Below are 16147 nucleotides of genomic sequence, written 5' to 3'. Positions count from 1 at the left end.
AAGAGGCTTAGAGTTGTAAATAGTTGTTAAGTTCAGTTTTAGAGTGTAAAGAATAAATTTTTTTTCTTTAAATAGAGGAAGTTGGGAGTTCTGTATCACAGACTTTAACAGATTATAAGGCAAGGTGAGCTTTTCTGGGTGTTTGCTTTAATTAGCAGAAGGGTTCACCTCTGTGTCATAACAGTTTGGGGGTTCAGGTCCAAGATTTGGACAGATTGAGTCAGATCCAATCTGTGATTTGGACAGATTTGGGGTACAAAAGATACCAGCAGATTTAAATACTCGCTGATTAGTATCCTAGATCTTTAAATAAAATGTAGGTGAGACAATTTGTTTAATTTTGGTTACTTGTGATTGGTTAAATTCAAAGTGAGAGAAATGGTTCTTAAGATTGCTAAAGAGGATCTGGGGTTTGAAGATGATTCCCAAATTGGCCAAGGAAGCTCAGAAGAACAGAAAAAAGAGCATACTTTTAGAATTAGCAAAGAGGTTAGATTTGGGTTTAACCAAGGACAAAAGTAAAGCTGAAATTGTAAGGGAGTTACTCAAACACTTAGGTGTGTCAGAGAAGCAGAGAAGTGCAGAAGAGACATAGATGGAGTCATAGAGATGTACAGCATGGAAACAGACCCTTCGGTCCAACCTGTCCATACCGACTAGATATCCCAACCCAATCTAGTCCCACCTGCCAGCACCTGGCCCATATCCCTCCAAACCTTTCCTATTCATATACCCATCCAAATGCCTTTTAAATATTGCAATTGTACCAGCCTCCACCACTTCCTCTGGCAGCTCATTCCATACACGTTACACCTTCTGCATGAGAAAGTTACCCTTTAGGTCCTTTTTATATCTTTCCCCTCCCACCCTAAATGTATGCCTTCTAGTTCTGGACTCCCACACTCAGGGAAAAGACCTTTTCAGTTTACCCGATACCTGTCCTTCATGATATTATAAACCTCTATAACGTCACCCCTCAGCCTCCGACTCTTAAGGGAAAACAGCCCTAGCCTATTCAACTTCTCAATTCCTCCAATCTTTTCAATATCTTTGTATATCTTCTCTGAACCCTTTCAAGTTTCACAAGATTTTTCCGATAGGAAGGAGACAAGAATTGCACGCAATATTCCAAAAGTAGCGGAACCAATGTCCTGTACAGCCGCAAAACTTAAATTACAATTGAGGAAAATGGAGTTTGAAGATAAACAGAGAGAGGAAAAAGAAAGGGAGAGAGAAAGAAAAGGAGAGAGAGGAGAAAGAGAGAGAGAGAAAGAAAAAAGAAGAGAGAAGATTTGTAGCTGAGCAAAGAGAGAAGGAAGCAAGAGAAAGAGAGAGAAGAAAGAGAGCGCGAAAAAGAGAAAAGGAAGAGAAAAGGAGAGAGAATTTGAACTTCAGAAGTTGCGAATTAGTCAGGAAAGTCAAGTTAACAGGATGGAAATGAAGAGAGGAGGCAATGATATACACAAATATGTTAAAACATTGCCACATTTGATGAGAAAGATGTCGAAATCATCTTTATTTCATTTGAAAAATTGGCTAGGCAGATGGAGTGGTCAGAGGACTTGTGAGTAATGCTAGTTCAGGCTAAGCTGGTAGGCAGAGCTAGTGAGGTATTTGCAGCGCTGACAGATGAGGGGTCAGGAGGCTATGAAGATGTCAACCAGGCATTTCTGAGTGCATATGAATTGATACCAGAAGCATATAGACAGTGGTTCAGAAACATAAAGAAGGAACCAGGCCAGACTTGTGTTGAGTTTGAAAGAATTAACCATAGTAAGTTTGGTAGGTGGGTGCGGGCCTTAAAAAAAGATGAGAAAATGAGGACTGCAGATGCTGGAGATCAGGGTTGAGAGTGTGGTGCTGGAAAAGCACAGCAGGTCAGACAGCATCTACGAGCAGGAGAATCAACGTTGCAGAAATAAGCCCTTCATCAGGAATGGATGAAGGTCTTATGCCTGAAACGTCGATTCTCCTGCTCCTCGGATGCTGCCTGACCTGCTGTGCTTTTCCAGCACCATACTCTGGACTCTTAAAAATAGGTAATGCCTATGAGGCTCTAAGAGAAAGTATTCAACTGGAGGAGTTTGAAAACTCACTTCCCGAGATGATAAGAATTCATGTGGATGAACAGAAAGTTCAAGAATGAGAAGAGCAGCAGAGATGGCAGATGAATATACATTCGTGCATCAGGCAAAGTTTAGCTTCAGGCAAGAATTTCATTCTGTGAGGAATATAAATTGGGAGAAGGGGAGATCCTACACTACAAAATAAAGAGTAGAGAACACTGGTAATTGTTTACCACAGGTTAAAAAAGAAATCCAAGGGGGTGGAAAGGAGGTGAATGGCCTCAGGTGTTTCTACTGTGGTAAAGTGGGACACAGTGCTGGTGGTTTAAGAAGGGCAAAAGTGAAAAAGGTGTTTTCGCTGCCAGAAAGTGGGACATGTAAAGATGCAGTGCTGGTCGTTAAAGAAAGGGGAAAAGATGTGGTTAATAAAAAGCTAATCCAGTGGCATTAGTGAAAATAGTAAAGGAGACCCAGTGAAACGTCGAGGAGCTGCAGTGAGTGTCCAGCCTGGAAAGGGGCTGGGTATGGAGTTAGTGCCTGATCTCCACAAAGAATTTGCCTCTGTGGGTAAAGTTTACTCAGAAAGAACGGGGAGAAGGGAAAGAAGTTATAATTTTGAGAAATACAGGATCTAACCAGTCTGTTATTGTAAGAGATGAACATATTAGCACTCTTTCTGACCTGTTACCTGAGAGGTAATTGTGGGCTAGATGGACAGAAATTTAGCGATCCCCTATGTAAGAGCAGGTTGGAGTGCCAAATCCATACTGGGGAAGTAACAGTGGAAGTGATTGACAGAGTTTAGTTCCAGGAATACAATTTGTTCTTGGGAATGATTTAGTAGGATCCAAGGTGGGAGTAACACCCCTTGTTGTGGAGAAGCCAAAGGAAGACCAGGGAATGGAGGACTTAAAAGAAAAATACCCTTGAATTTTCCCAGACTGTGTAGTAACAAGATCCCACTATTATAAGTCACAGCATGAAGAAAAAAACTACTTTTTGAGAAAAAAGAACTATCCCTGATATCTGTCCTCAATCTATCATCCCTCAATTTAAAGCCATGTCCCCTCTTGTTAGCCTTCACCATGCGAGGAGAAAGGCTCTCACTGTCCACCCTAACTATACGTGGATGAATCCTCAGAAAAGAAGGCAGAGAATATTCTTGAGGGTTATTATCTTAAAGATCGAATCCTACAATGAAAATAAAGACCACATGCAGAGGAGAACTGGGCAGAAGTGCATCAGATTGTTTTGCTGGTAGCATACAGATAGGAAGTGTTACAGGTAGCACATGAACTACCAGTAGGAAGTCACCTAGGTGTACGGAAGACTCAAGTAAGGTACAAAACCATTTCTATTGGCCTGGAATGCACAAGGATGTGGTTACCTTTTGCCGTACATGTCATACGTGCCAAATGGTAGGTAAGCCCCAGGCGATAGTAAAACCCGCCCCTTTGTTGCCAATTCCCGCATTTGAAGAACCTTACATGCAGGTTATGTTTGACTGTGTACGTCCCCTCCTGAAAACTAAAAGTGGGAACCAGTAATTGTTAACTATAATGGATGTGTCGACCAGATTTCCGGAGGCAGTTCCATTATGGAGTATTAAGGCAAAAAGGGTGGTAGAGGAGTTAGTAGCTTTCTTCATGTGTATGGGCTACCCAGAGAGATACAATCAGACCAAGGCTAGGTCTGTTTAAGGAGGTTATACAACATTTGAAGCGCGTATCATCCTGAATTCCAGGGACATATAGAAAGGTGGCATCAGACCCTTAATACCATGTTAAGAGCGTACTTGAATGCCGAATATAGAATTAAAGACAGGATTCTTTGCAGTGTGGGCGGACAGCAGGATCTTGGTGTCCAAGTGCATAGATCCCTTGACATTGCCACCCAAGTGGGCAGCACGGTAGCACAGTGGTTATGGGCGGCACGGTAGCACAGTGGTTATGGGCGGCACGGTAGCACAGTGGTTATGGGCGGCACGGTAGCACAGTGGTTAGCACTGCTGCTTCACAGCGCCAGATACCCGGGTTCAATTCCCGCCTCAGGCGACTCTCTGTGTGGGGTTTGCACATTCTCCCCGTGTCTGCGTGGGTTTCCTCCGGGTGCTCCGGTTTCCTCCCACAGTCACAAAAATGTGCAGGGGTTAGGTGAATTGGCCATGCTAAATTGCCCGTAGTGTTAGGTGAAGGGGTAAATGTAGGAGAATGGGTCTGGGTGGGTTACGCTTCGGCGGGTCGGTGTGGACTTGTTGGGCCGAAGGGCCTGTTTCCACACTGTAAGTAATCTAATCTAATCTAATCTAAAAAAAAAGTGGATAGGGCTATTAAGAAAACATATAGTGTTTTGGCTTTCATTAACAGGGGGGTCGAGTTTAAGAGCTGGGAGGTTTTGCTGCAGCTCTATAAAACCCTGGTGAGACCACACTTGGAATATTGTGTCCAGTTCTGTTGCCCTATTATCGCAAAGATACAGAGGTTTTGGAGAGGGTGCAAAGAAGATTTGTCAGGATGCTGCCTGGACTGGAGGGCTTGTCTTATGAAGAGAGGTTGACTAGGCTCGGACTTTTCTCTCCGGGCAGAAGGAGGAAGAGAGGTGATCTGATCAAGGTGTACAAGGTAGTGAGAGGCATGGATTGAGTCGATAGCCAGAGACTTTCCCCAGGGCAGGACTGACTGACGTGAGGGGTCATAGTCTTAATGTATTAGGAGGAAGGTATAGAGGAGACATCAGAGGTAGGTTCTTTACACAGAGAGTTGTGAGTGCATGGAATGCATTGCCAGCGGTGGTGGTGGAAGCAGAGTCATTGGGGACATTTAAGTGACTGGTGGGCATGCACATGGACAGCAGTGAATTGAGGGGTGCGTAGGTTAGGTTGTTTTATTTTAGTTTAAGATTAATCCTTGGCGCAACATCGTGGGCTGAAGGGCCTGCTCTGTGCTGTACTTTTCTCTGTTCTATGTTCTGTCAGGATTTCCCCAATGATTGAGATAAAGGTATCCCATTCATATTGTTTGCCATTAGAGTTGCCATTAGGGTGGTGCAGGCTCGAAGGGCAGAATGGCCTACTCCTGCACCTATTGTCTATTGCCCCAAATGAATCTACTTAGTTGATTCCCTTTTAGTTAATATTCAGACATGAAGTGAGACGCCCTTTGAAAATACTTAAAGAGAAATTGACAGGACCGAAGTCAGAGGTCTCACACTCGGATTATGTATCTGAGGTGAGGGTGAAATTAAATCGGGTAGGTGAGTTAGCTAAACAGCACCTGAACAGGGCACAGCATAGAATGAAGCAGGTGGCAGATAAAAACTCTGAAATTTGGACATTTTATCCGTGAGGATGATGTTTCAGTATTATTATCAGTGTTAGGAGATCCCTTAAAAGCCAGGTTTAGTGGTCCCTGCCAAATTGAGAAAAAATTGAGTCAGATAAACTATCTAGTAAAGATGCTGGATAGAAAAAACTGTATCGGGTATGTCATGTGAATGTGTTGCAATCATATAATAGAAAGAGGGAACTGGAGGAACAGGTGTTAGTTACTACCCTGCAGTGTGAGGATTCAAATCCAGATGTTGTGGAGTTTGATGTCCCTCAAAATAATGACTAAGTCCCTGAGGAGTGGGATAGGTGAGTGAGCTATCTGCCTCAGGAGCAAAGAACCCAGTTGAAAGGTTGGTTGCAGCAGTATGCAGACACATGCAGGAATAAGATGGGGAGGACTAATGCTATTGTGCATGTGGTGGAAGTTGGAAATGCTGTTCTGATAAAACAACACGCGTACAGACTTAATCCTTTCAAAGCCACACAGATTCAGTGCTCAATGAAGATATCAGCGAACCGAGTCAGAGTGAATGGAATCCGGCGATCGTGTTTGTTCCCAAACCAGGCGGTACTCAACGATTTAGTGTGGACTATCGGAAGGTTAACGCCATAACAAAATCGACTCATACCCAATACCAAGATTGGAGGACTTCTAGAGAAAGTTGGATAAGCCAGTTACATCACAAAGTTGGACTTAGTGCGTGGTTATTGGCAGGTACCTTTATCAGAGAAAGTGAAAGAAGTTTCTGTGTTTGTAACCCCACATGGGTTATACCAATTCAATGTGATGTCCTTTGGAATGAAGAACACACTGGCCACATTCCAAAGACTCATAAACAGAGGTGTGGCTGGATTAACAAACTGTGGAGTCTATCTGGATGATGTGGTGATCTTTAGTGAGTTATGGAAAGATCACATGGTACAGTACACAGAGCTCTTTAAACTATTCAGAGAAACAGAACTGGTAATAAACTTAAAGAAAACGGAATTTGCGAAAGCAGATTGTTCTTGAGATATAACATCAGTCATGGAAGGTTGACCCCACAGAATGCAAAGACAAAGGCCATCGAGGAATTTCCACAATCAACCTTGAAGAAAGGTGCTTTGATTTTTTTGGACTAAGTGGATTCTACCGGAAGTTTATTCCAAACTTCAGCAGCGTAGTGGCACTGCTAACAGATTTACTGAAGAAGAACTCAAAATTTTGGTGGACACGACAATGCTAGGAGGCATTTGACAATTTAAAAGCAGTATTAACTGCCACACCAGTTTTAGCTACACCAAACGTTTTGACACCCTTTAAAATTGCAATCGATGCTAGCAACACAGGAATTGGAGTTGTACTGCTGCAGGACGATGATGATGGAATTGAACTGCCAGTTGATTACTTTTCAATGAAATTAAACATCCACCAGAGAAAATACTGCACCATTGAAAATCAATTATTGAGTTTGATATTGGCATTACAACATTTTAATGTTTATGTGATGAATAATGTGATGGAGACAGTTGTGTACACGGATCACAATCCTCTTACATTCTTGGAACGATTTAAAGACAAGATTATGAGACTATTTCATTGGAGTCTTATGTTACAGATTTTTAATTTACAAATTATACATGTTGTAGGTTGTACGAATGTGATAGCAGATGTGTTATCACAGATTTAATGGATAAAGTGATTGAATGGATACCAACCCTTATATATATATGTTTTTCATTGTAATGGGGTTAAGAATTAAAGAAAAAAAAGCTATCTTTTCATTATGATGGTTCTTTTTTTTCTTAAGAGAGGAAGTGTTACGAAATTGAAGGCATATACTGTACCTTTAAGAAAGGGTGAAAGTTGTTGGCGGTGAGAGTTTGCAGGCACCTGTCATGTGACTGACTAGCAGTCTCAGAGTGTACTGGACAATTGAAAATATGTAACACTTGGCTGCTATTGTTCACAACAGTTTGAATTGAACCAATCAGTTTAAATTATGCCCCAGGATACTAAAACCCAATTGATTTTGAAATTTACTGTTTTGACAAATTCCCCCCCCCCAAATGAGACGATCAGATGTTTTGGATATAAATAAGCCAGCAGTTTGAGAATTAGCCTGAGAGAGAGCTACAACCTGCCATCTAGAAAAAGACTTCAATTCAAAACACTCTCTATCAAAGGTAGCTTTTTCATATGAAACATTTTTGCAGCAAAAGACCAAAGATGACCTAGGGAGATCTGCAGCTGAAAGAAGATCAACACCAACAACTACAGCTGCTGGGTGGTTTTGAAAATTAAGTTGATGTAATTTTAATAGGGGCTTGTATTGGAGCAGTATGTTGTTATAGAGTTGGAGGTAGATAACAACCTTTAAGAGAAAGGAGGCTTAGAGTTGTAAATAATTGTTAAGTTCAGTTTTAGAGTTTAAAGAATAAATTGATTTTTTTTCTTTAAATAGAGGAAGTTGGGAGTTCTCTATCACTCAGACTTTAACAGATTATGAGGCAAGATGATCTTTTCTGGGTGTTTGTTTTAATTAGCAGAAGCGTTCACCCCCCCGTGTTGTAACAGGAGTCACATGTAGACCGGACCAGGTAACGACGGCTGATTTCCATCCTAAAGGACAGCAGTGGCCTGATTGTATTTGTGATAATTGGCATAGTAACCATTATTTTAGCCTTTCTTTCCTGATTTTTAAACTGTATTCTGATTGCATCATCTACCACGATAGCATTTAAATCCATAACTCCAGAATGTTAGCGTGGGGTTCTGCATTATAGCTGTACTAGCCCAGTGACATTGCCTCAATGCTACTACCTCCTAGAGCAATAGCCATGTTTCTTCCATTCTTGCTTCCCACTCAATGGCTCCTGTACTTGTATTTCTGTTTTTCAGCATTGTGAAGCACTACCAGCACAGCCGATGCCGATATCAGCCACAGCAGTCCAGTGTCACGACTGTCATCAAGTCTTATAGATGGGATGTGAGATATGCTCCAGCACTGAGCGACATTATCTGGTAGGATTCAAATTCCTGTGAAGCAACATTTGCAAGTCAGGATAGCGTGTTGCTTGGAGGGGAACTTGCTTGCGGTTATCTTCCCATGTATCTGCTGCCCCTGTCCTTTTAGATGGTTGTGGACATGGGGTTTTGAGAGTGCTACTGAAGGAACCTTGGTGAATTGTTGAAGTGCATCCTTTGGGTGATACAAACTGGATCCATTTCCATTGGTAGTATAGGGAGTGAATGATTAATGTGATGCCTGTTAACAAAAATTGAAGTGTGGAGAATTACAATAAACTTAATTGGCTTTGATAGGAAATTACTTAAGACATCAGAACAAAATGTGGGGATAATGATTGAGAACTGGTTGTTCTGCTATAATGTGACAGCTGCATTTCTCTGCAACCTTATACTGTAGAAAATCGCGCTATAGAAAACCACTATAGAGAATTGTTCTGTAGAAGATCACTATAGAAAATCATTGTACCTGTTCAGTTGAAAGTTTGTGTTTTCCAAACAGCATCCACAATTTGTCAATAGTGTTATAGCCAATTCATGTTGACAAACCAGAACAACTGTACTTTGATTCATGAGAAGTGCCAGAAATCTTTTCTCGGGCCCCAGCTTATCACTATCTTTCTGAATAACTAAGTAAATAGTGCAGTTGAGCTGAGAACATAGAATCAAGAATCACAGAATTGTTATAGCATAGAAGGAGACCATTTGGCCCATCATCTGTGTAACCGCTCTTCAGATGAACCTCATTGCCTGCTTTTTCCCCACACATCTGCACACCATTTCTATCCAAATAACCATCCGATGTCCTCTTGAATGCCTGAGTTGAACCTGCCTCTGCTATATTTCTAGGCAGTGTCGTCCAAATCCTAATTACACAGTAAATGAAGAAGTTTTTTTCTTGCAATACTCTAACTTCTTATGCATATCACTCAGATTTGTGCCCTCTCTTATTTGTTCCTTTAATAAGTGGAAATATCTTCTCCATTTCTACTCTATCCAGCCTGCTCATGATTTTGAAAACCTCTATCAAATCTCCTCTCAGCCTTCTCTCATACTTCTATCCTCAAAACTGAAGTTTCTCATTTCTTGAACCATTCTTGTAAAATTGCTTCTGTCCTCTTTCCAATGAATTCATATCTTTCCTTTCATGTGGTGACCGCTACTGCACACAGTACGCCAGCTGAAGTCTAACATATACCTTGTACAAGTTCAGCATCATCTCGTTGTTCTTGTACTCAATGCCCCTCACAAAGCCAAGGACACTGTATACTTTATTAACATGATTAGATATAGGAGCAGAATTTGGCTCATTGAGTCTTCTCCACCGTTTGACAATGGCTGATACATTTCTCAAACTCATTCTTCTCCTCATAACCTTTAATTTCTTTACTAATCAAGAACCTAACTATCTCTGTCTTAAATGCATTCAATGATTTGGTCTCCACAGCCTTCTATGACAATGAGATCTACAGATTCACCACCCTCTGACTGAAATAATTCCTCATCATCTCAGTTCGAAAGAATCATCTCTTCTGATGCTGTGTCCTCTGTCCTAGCTTTCTTACTTGTGGAAACATCTTGTCCACAACCACTGTATCCTGACCTTTCAGTATTCTGTACATTTCAATCAGATCCCTCCTCATCCTTCTAAATTCCATCATGTACAGACCCAGAGTCCTCAAGTTCTCCTCGTATGACAAACCCATCATTCCTAGGATCTTTCTTCTGAACCTCCTCTGGACCCTTTCCAAGGCCAACACATCCTTCCTTAGATATGAGGCCCAAAATTGCTCACAATATTCCAAAAACTCCCTCCACCTGTCCTGCCACCTTCAATGATCTGTTCATATATATTCCCAATTCCCTCTGCTCCTGCATCTCCTATAGAATTGAATTCCTTATTTTATATTGCCTGTCAAAGTTCTTCCTACCAAAGTACATCACCTCACATTTCTCTGTATTGAACTTCATCTGCCACCCATCTGCCACTCCACCACCTTAACATAGAAACATAGGAGCAGAGGTAAGCCATTTGACATCTAAAGCCTGCTTTGCTATTCAATATGATCATGGTTAATCATTGAGCTCAATACCCCAATCCTGCCCTTCCCATAAACAAAGTTGCTCCTTCTTGTAAATGTAATGTTTTGGCCTCAACCACTTCCTCTGATAGTGAATTCAACTGGGTTATCATCTCTGGGTGAAGACATTTCTCCTCATCTCAGTCTGAAAAGGTTTACCTCTGATCCTTAAACTATGACCCCTGGTTTTACACTCCCTCACCATTGGGGATCTCCTTCCTGCATCTAACCTGTCCAATCATGTTAGAATTTTATAGGTTTCTGTGAGATCCTCCATCATTCTTCAAAACTCCAGTGAGTACAATCCTAGCCAACTCGGTCTCTCCTCCTATGTCAGTCCTGCCATCCCAAGAGTCAATTTGGTAAACCTTTGCTGCATTCCCTCTAAAATAAGAACATTCTTCCTCAGATAAGGTGACACAGTATTTGAGATGTGGCTTCCCCCATGTCCTGCATAATTGCAGTAAGACATTCTTGTTCCTGTACATGAATCCTCTCACTATGAAAGCCAACATACTGTTTACCTTCTTTACTGCCTGCTGCATCTGAGCACTTACTTTCAGCAACTGGTGCATAAGGACACCCAGATCCTGATGATGATTCTCATCTCTCAAGTTACAGCCATTCAGATAATATTCTGCCTTCCTATTTTTGCTACCATAATGGATAACATCACATTTATCCAATGTATATTGCATTTTGCCCTCCATTAACCCACTCAGTCAACATGCCCAAATCACACTGCTACATCTTTGCATCCCACCTCACGGTTCACCGTTCCACCCAGTTTTATGTCATCTACAAATTTTGAGATGTTATGTTTAGTTCCCTCATTGAAGCCAAATAAATCTCTTATCATGTATTGTGAATAACTGGAGTCCTAATACTGAACCCTGCAGTACCGCCCAAGTCACTACCTGCCATTCAAAAAGAGACTCATTCATTCCGATTCTTTGTTTCCTATCTGCTAATCAGTTTTTATCCATCTCAATAACTATCCCAACTCATTTGCTTTAATTTTACACGTTAATCTCTTATGTGGGACTTTTGTTGAAAGACTTCTGAAAGTCCAAATAACCAATATTGACTGGCGCCCCTTGAACTCTACTTGTTACATCCTCAAAGAATTCCAGTAGATTTGTCAAGGATGATTTCCCTTCGTAAATCCATGCTGACTTGTCAATGTCCTTTTGAATTTCTACAATGTCCTCCTCAAAGTTTACAATTCTTGCAAGTTTTGTGTCAATTGACCCTGCATATCAAGCTCTAGATCATTAATACATACCAAAAAAACAAGGGTCCAAATAAAGACCTCTGGTGAACTCCACTACAAACCTTCCCCAGCCTGAAAATATCCATTTACCATTACTATGTTTCCTATTACTCAGCCAATTTTCTATCTGTGTTGATACTATTCCTTTTATATCATGGTCTATCATTTTTCCTCACAAGTCTGTTGTATAACACCAGTCTAAATATCTTCTGAAGATCCATGACTACCATGTCAACAGTGTTACTCTCATCAAGGCTTTCTGTTACCTCTTCAAAGAATTTCTGCAAGTTATTTAAACATGATTTCCCCTCAGAGTTTCATATTATCCTGTCCATATCTTTTTCCATTTGACTACTAATTCTGTGCTGAGTAATTGTTTCTAGGAGTTTTCCCACAATTAAAGTTAAATTAATTGGCCTACAATTGCTGGGGTTATCCTTATAACCCTTCTTAAACAAGGCAGTAATGTCAGCAATTCTCTTGTCTTCTGGCAACTACTCTGAGTCTAGGGAAGACGGAAAAGTTTTTGCCATTACTTTCTTCAAATTCCAGGTGGACACATGGGTATGATATGACAGCTATCATTGCAACCTGGATTAAAGAAGGTAGGAATTGCAGTTCAACATTCCTTATCTCAGGATTTTAGTTGGATGGAAAAATAGAGATTACAACAGAGAAATGCAATATTGAAGAAGAGAGGAAAGGCTGGAAAGATCAATCCATATGCTGCCTGGACTGTAATGGCACTAGTACTGGTGTTCCTGTATGGTAATGGTGCTAATGTTGGTGTTCCTGGACTGAAACAGTGCTGGTATGGATTTGCCTGGGCTGGAATGGTGCTGGTGTGGGTGTAGCTGGACTGTACTGGTGCTAGTGTGGGTGTGCACGGGCCATAACGGTGCTAGTGTCGGTGTGCCTGGACTATAATGGTGCAGATGTGGGTGTTCCTGGACAGTAACACTGCTGGTGTGGGTGTGCCTGGACTGTAACGGTGCTAGTGTGGGTGTGCCAACGCTGTAACGGTGCTAGTGTGGGTGTGCCTGGGCTGTAACTGTGCTAGTGTGGGTGTGCACGGGCTATAACGGTACTAGTGTGGGTGTGCCTGGGCTGTAAATGTGCTAGTGTGGGTGTGCACGGGCTGGAACGATGCTAGTGTGGGTGTGCATGGGCTGTAGCGGTGCTAGTGTGTGTGTGCCTGGGCTGTAACGGTGCTAGAGTGGGTGTGCATGGGCTGTAATGCTGCTAGTGGGGGTGTGCACGGGCTGTAACGCAGCTAGTGTGGCAGTGCACGGGCTGTAACAGTGCTAGTGTGGGTGTGCCTGGGCTCTAACGCTGCTAGTGTGAATGTGCAAGGGCTGTAGTGGTGCTAGTGTGGGTGTGCAAGGGCTGTAACGGTGCAAGTGTGGGTGTGCACGGGCTGTAACGGTACGAGTGTGGGTGTGCCTGGGCTGTAACGGTACGAGTGTGGATGTGCCTGGGCTGTAACGGTACTAGTGTGTGTGTGCCTAGTCTGTAACGGTGCTAGAGTGGGTGTGCATGGGCTGTATCGCTGCTAGTGTGGATGTGCAAGGGCTGTAGCGGTGCTAGTGTGGGTGTGCACGGGCTGTAACGGTGCAAGTGTGGGTGTGCACGGGCTATAACGGCACTAGTGTGGATGTGCCTGGGCTGTAACGGTACTAGTGTGGGCGTGCCTGGGCTGTAACGATACTAGTGTGGGTGTGCACGGGCTGTAACAGTGCTAGTGTGGATGCGCATGGGCTGTAATGGTGCTAGTGTGGGTGTGCCTGTGCTGTAACGGTGCTAGAGTGGGAGTGCATGGGCTGTAACGCTGCTAGTGTGGGTGTGCATGGGATGTAACGCTGCTAGTGTGGGTGTGTCTGGGCTGTAACGCTGCTAGTGTGGATGTGCAAGGGCTGTAGCAGTGCTAGAGTGGGTGTGCACGGGCTGTAACGGTGCAAGTGTGGGTGTGCACGGGCTATAACGATACTGGTGTGGGTGTGCACGGGCTGTAACAGTGCTAGTGTGGATGCGCATGGGCTGTAACGGTACTAGTGTGGGTGTGCCTGGGCTGTAACGATATTAGTGTGGGTGTGCCTGGGCTGTAATGGTACTAGTGTGGGTGTGCACGGGCTGTAACGGTGCTAGTGTGGGTGTGCCTGGGCTGTAACGGTACCAGTGTGGGTGTGACTAGGCTGTAACGGTACTAGTGTGGGTGTGCCTGGGCTGTAACGATATTAGTGTGGGTGTGCCTGGGCTGTAACTGTACTAGTGTGGGTGTGCACGGGCTGTAACGGTGCTAGTGTGGGTGTGCACGGGCTGTAACGGTAGTAGTGTGGGTGTGCACGGGCTGTAACGGTACTAGTTTGGGTGTGCCTGGGCTGTAACGGTACCAGTGTGGGTGTGACTAGGCTGTAACAGTGCTAGTGTGGGTGTGCCTGGGCTATAACGGTGCTAGAGTCGGTGTGCCTGGGCGGTAACAGTTCTAGTGTGGGTGTGCACGGGCTGTAACAGTGCTAGTGTGGGTGTGCTGGAGCTGTAACAGTGCTGGTGTGGGTGTGCACGGGCTGTAACGGTGCTAGTGTGGGTGTGCCTGTGCTGTAACGGTACTAGTGTGGGTGTGCCTGGGCTGTAACGATATTAGTGTGGGTGTGCACGGGCTGTAACGGTACTAGTGTGGGTGTGCCTGGGCTGTAACGGTGCTAGTGTGGCTGTGCACGGGCTGTAACGGTGCAGAGTGGGTGTGCACAGGCTGTAATGCTGCTAGTGTGGGTGTGCACGGGCTGTAACAGTGCTAGTGTAGGTGTGCCTGGGCTGTAACGGTGCTAGTGTGGCTGAGCATGGGCTGTAACGGTACTAGTGTGGGTGTGCCTGGGCTGTAACGGTACCAGTATGGGAGTGACTAGGCTGTAACGGTGCTAGTGTGGGTGTGCCTGGGCTGTAACGGTGCTAGAGTGGGTGTGCCTGGGCGGTAACAGTGCTAGTGTGGGTGTGCCTGGGCTGTAATGGTGCGAGTTTGGGTGTGCCTGGGCTGTTACAGTACTAGTGTGGGTGTGCCTGGGCTGTAACGGTGCTAGAGTGGGTGTGCCTGGACTGTAACGGTGCTAGTGTGGGTGTGCACGAGCTCTAACAGTGCTAATGTGGGTGTGCCGAGGCTGTAACGCTGCTAATGTGGGTGTGCACGGACTGTAACGGTGCTAGTGTGGGTGTGCAGGGGCTGTAACGCTGCTAGTGTGGGTGTGCCTGTGCTGTAACGGTACTAGTGTGGGTGTGCCTGGGCTGTAACGGTACCAGTGTGGGTGTGACTAGGCTGTAACGGTGCTAGTGTGGGTGTGCCTGGGCTGTAACGGTGCTAGAGTGGGTGTGCTGGAACTGTAAGAGTGCTAGTGTGGGTGTGCACGGGCTGTAACGGTGCTAGTGTGGCTGTGCACGGGCTGTAACGGTACTAGTGTGGGTGTGCCTGGGCTGTAACGATATTAGTGTGGGTGTGCCTGGGCTGTAACTGTACTAGTGTGGGTGTGCACGGGCTGTAACGGTGCTAGTGTGGGTGTGCACGGGCTGTAACGGTAGTAGTGTGGGTGTGCACGGGCTGTAACGGTACTAGTTTGGGTGTGCCTGGGCTGTAGCGGTGCTAGTGTGGGTGTGCCTGGGCTATAACGGTGCTAGAGTCGGTGTGCCTGGGCGGTAACAGTTCTAGTGTGGGTGTGCACGGGCTGTAACGGTGCTAGTGTTGCTGTGCACGGGCTGTAACGGTGCTAGTGTGGGTGTGCCTGTGCTGTAACGGTACTAGTGTGGGTGTGCCTGGGCTGTAACGATATTAGTGTGGGTGTGCACGGGCTGTAACGGTACTAGTGTGGGTGTGCCTGGGCTGTAACGGTGCTAGTGTGGCTGTGCACGGGCTGTAACGGTGCAGAGTGGGTGTGCACGGGCTGTAATGCTGCTAGTGTGGGTGTGCACGGGCTGTAACAGTGCTAGTGTAGGTGTGCCTGGGCTGAAACGGTGCTAGTGTGGCTGAGCATGGGCTGTAACGGTACTAGTGTGGGTGTGCCTGGGCTGTAACGGTACCAGTATGGGAGTGACTAGGCTGTAACGGTGCTAGTGTGGGTGTGCCTGGGCTGTAACGGTGCTAGTGTGGGTGTGCCTGGGCTGTAATGGTGCGGGTTTGGGTGTGCCTGGGCTGTTACAGTACTAGTGTGGGTGTGCCTGGACTGTAACGCTGCTAATGTGGGTGTGCACGGACTGTAACGGTGCTAGTGTGGGTGTGCAGGGGCTGTAACGCTGCTAGTGTGGGTGTGCACGGGCTGTATTGCTGCTGGTGTGGATGTACCTGAGCTGTAACAGTGCTAGTGTGGGTGTGCCTGGGCTGTAAGGGTGTTAGTTTGGATGTGCACGGGC

The 16147-nt window shown here is 44.7% G+C and overlaps 1 protein-coding gene across 6 annotated transcripts in view; it reads left to right on the top strand.

Moving 5' to 3' along the window:
- The window catches only part of tmem63c (transmembrane protein 63C), a 310233-nt gene that overhangs the window by 152202 nt on the left and 141884 nt on the right, over positions 1-16147 (top strand). For all 6 annotated transcript variants that reach the window (XR_015757812.1, XM_043701473.2, XM_087989521.1 and 3 more), the window contains one exon: positions 8276-8398. Coding sequence is in view for 5 of the 6 variants with exons in the window: in XM_043701473.2 (XP_043557408.1) it covers positions 8276-8398 (123 nt within the window). In the remaining variant the exon portion in view is untranslated. The remainder of the gene's footprint in view (positions 1-8275; positions 8399-16147) is intronic.

Source organism: Chiloscyllium plagiosum, unplaced genomic scaffold, assembly GCF_037043375.1.
Source record: "Chiloscyllium plagiosum isolate Xiang-an unplaced genomic scaffold, Cpla_swu_hap1 HiC_scaffold_8, whole genome shotgun sequence".
Classification (NCBI taxonomy): Eukaryota; Metazoa; Chordata; class Chondrichthyes; order Orectolobiformes; family Hemiscylliidae; genus Chiloscyllium; species Chiloscyllium plagiosum.
This window is presented reverse-complemented; position numbering and strand designations above follow the sequence as displayed.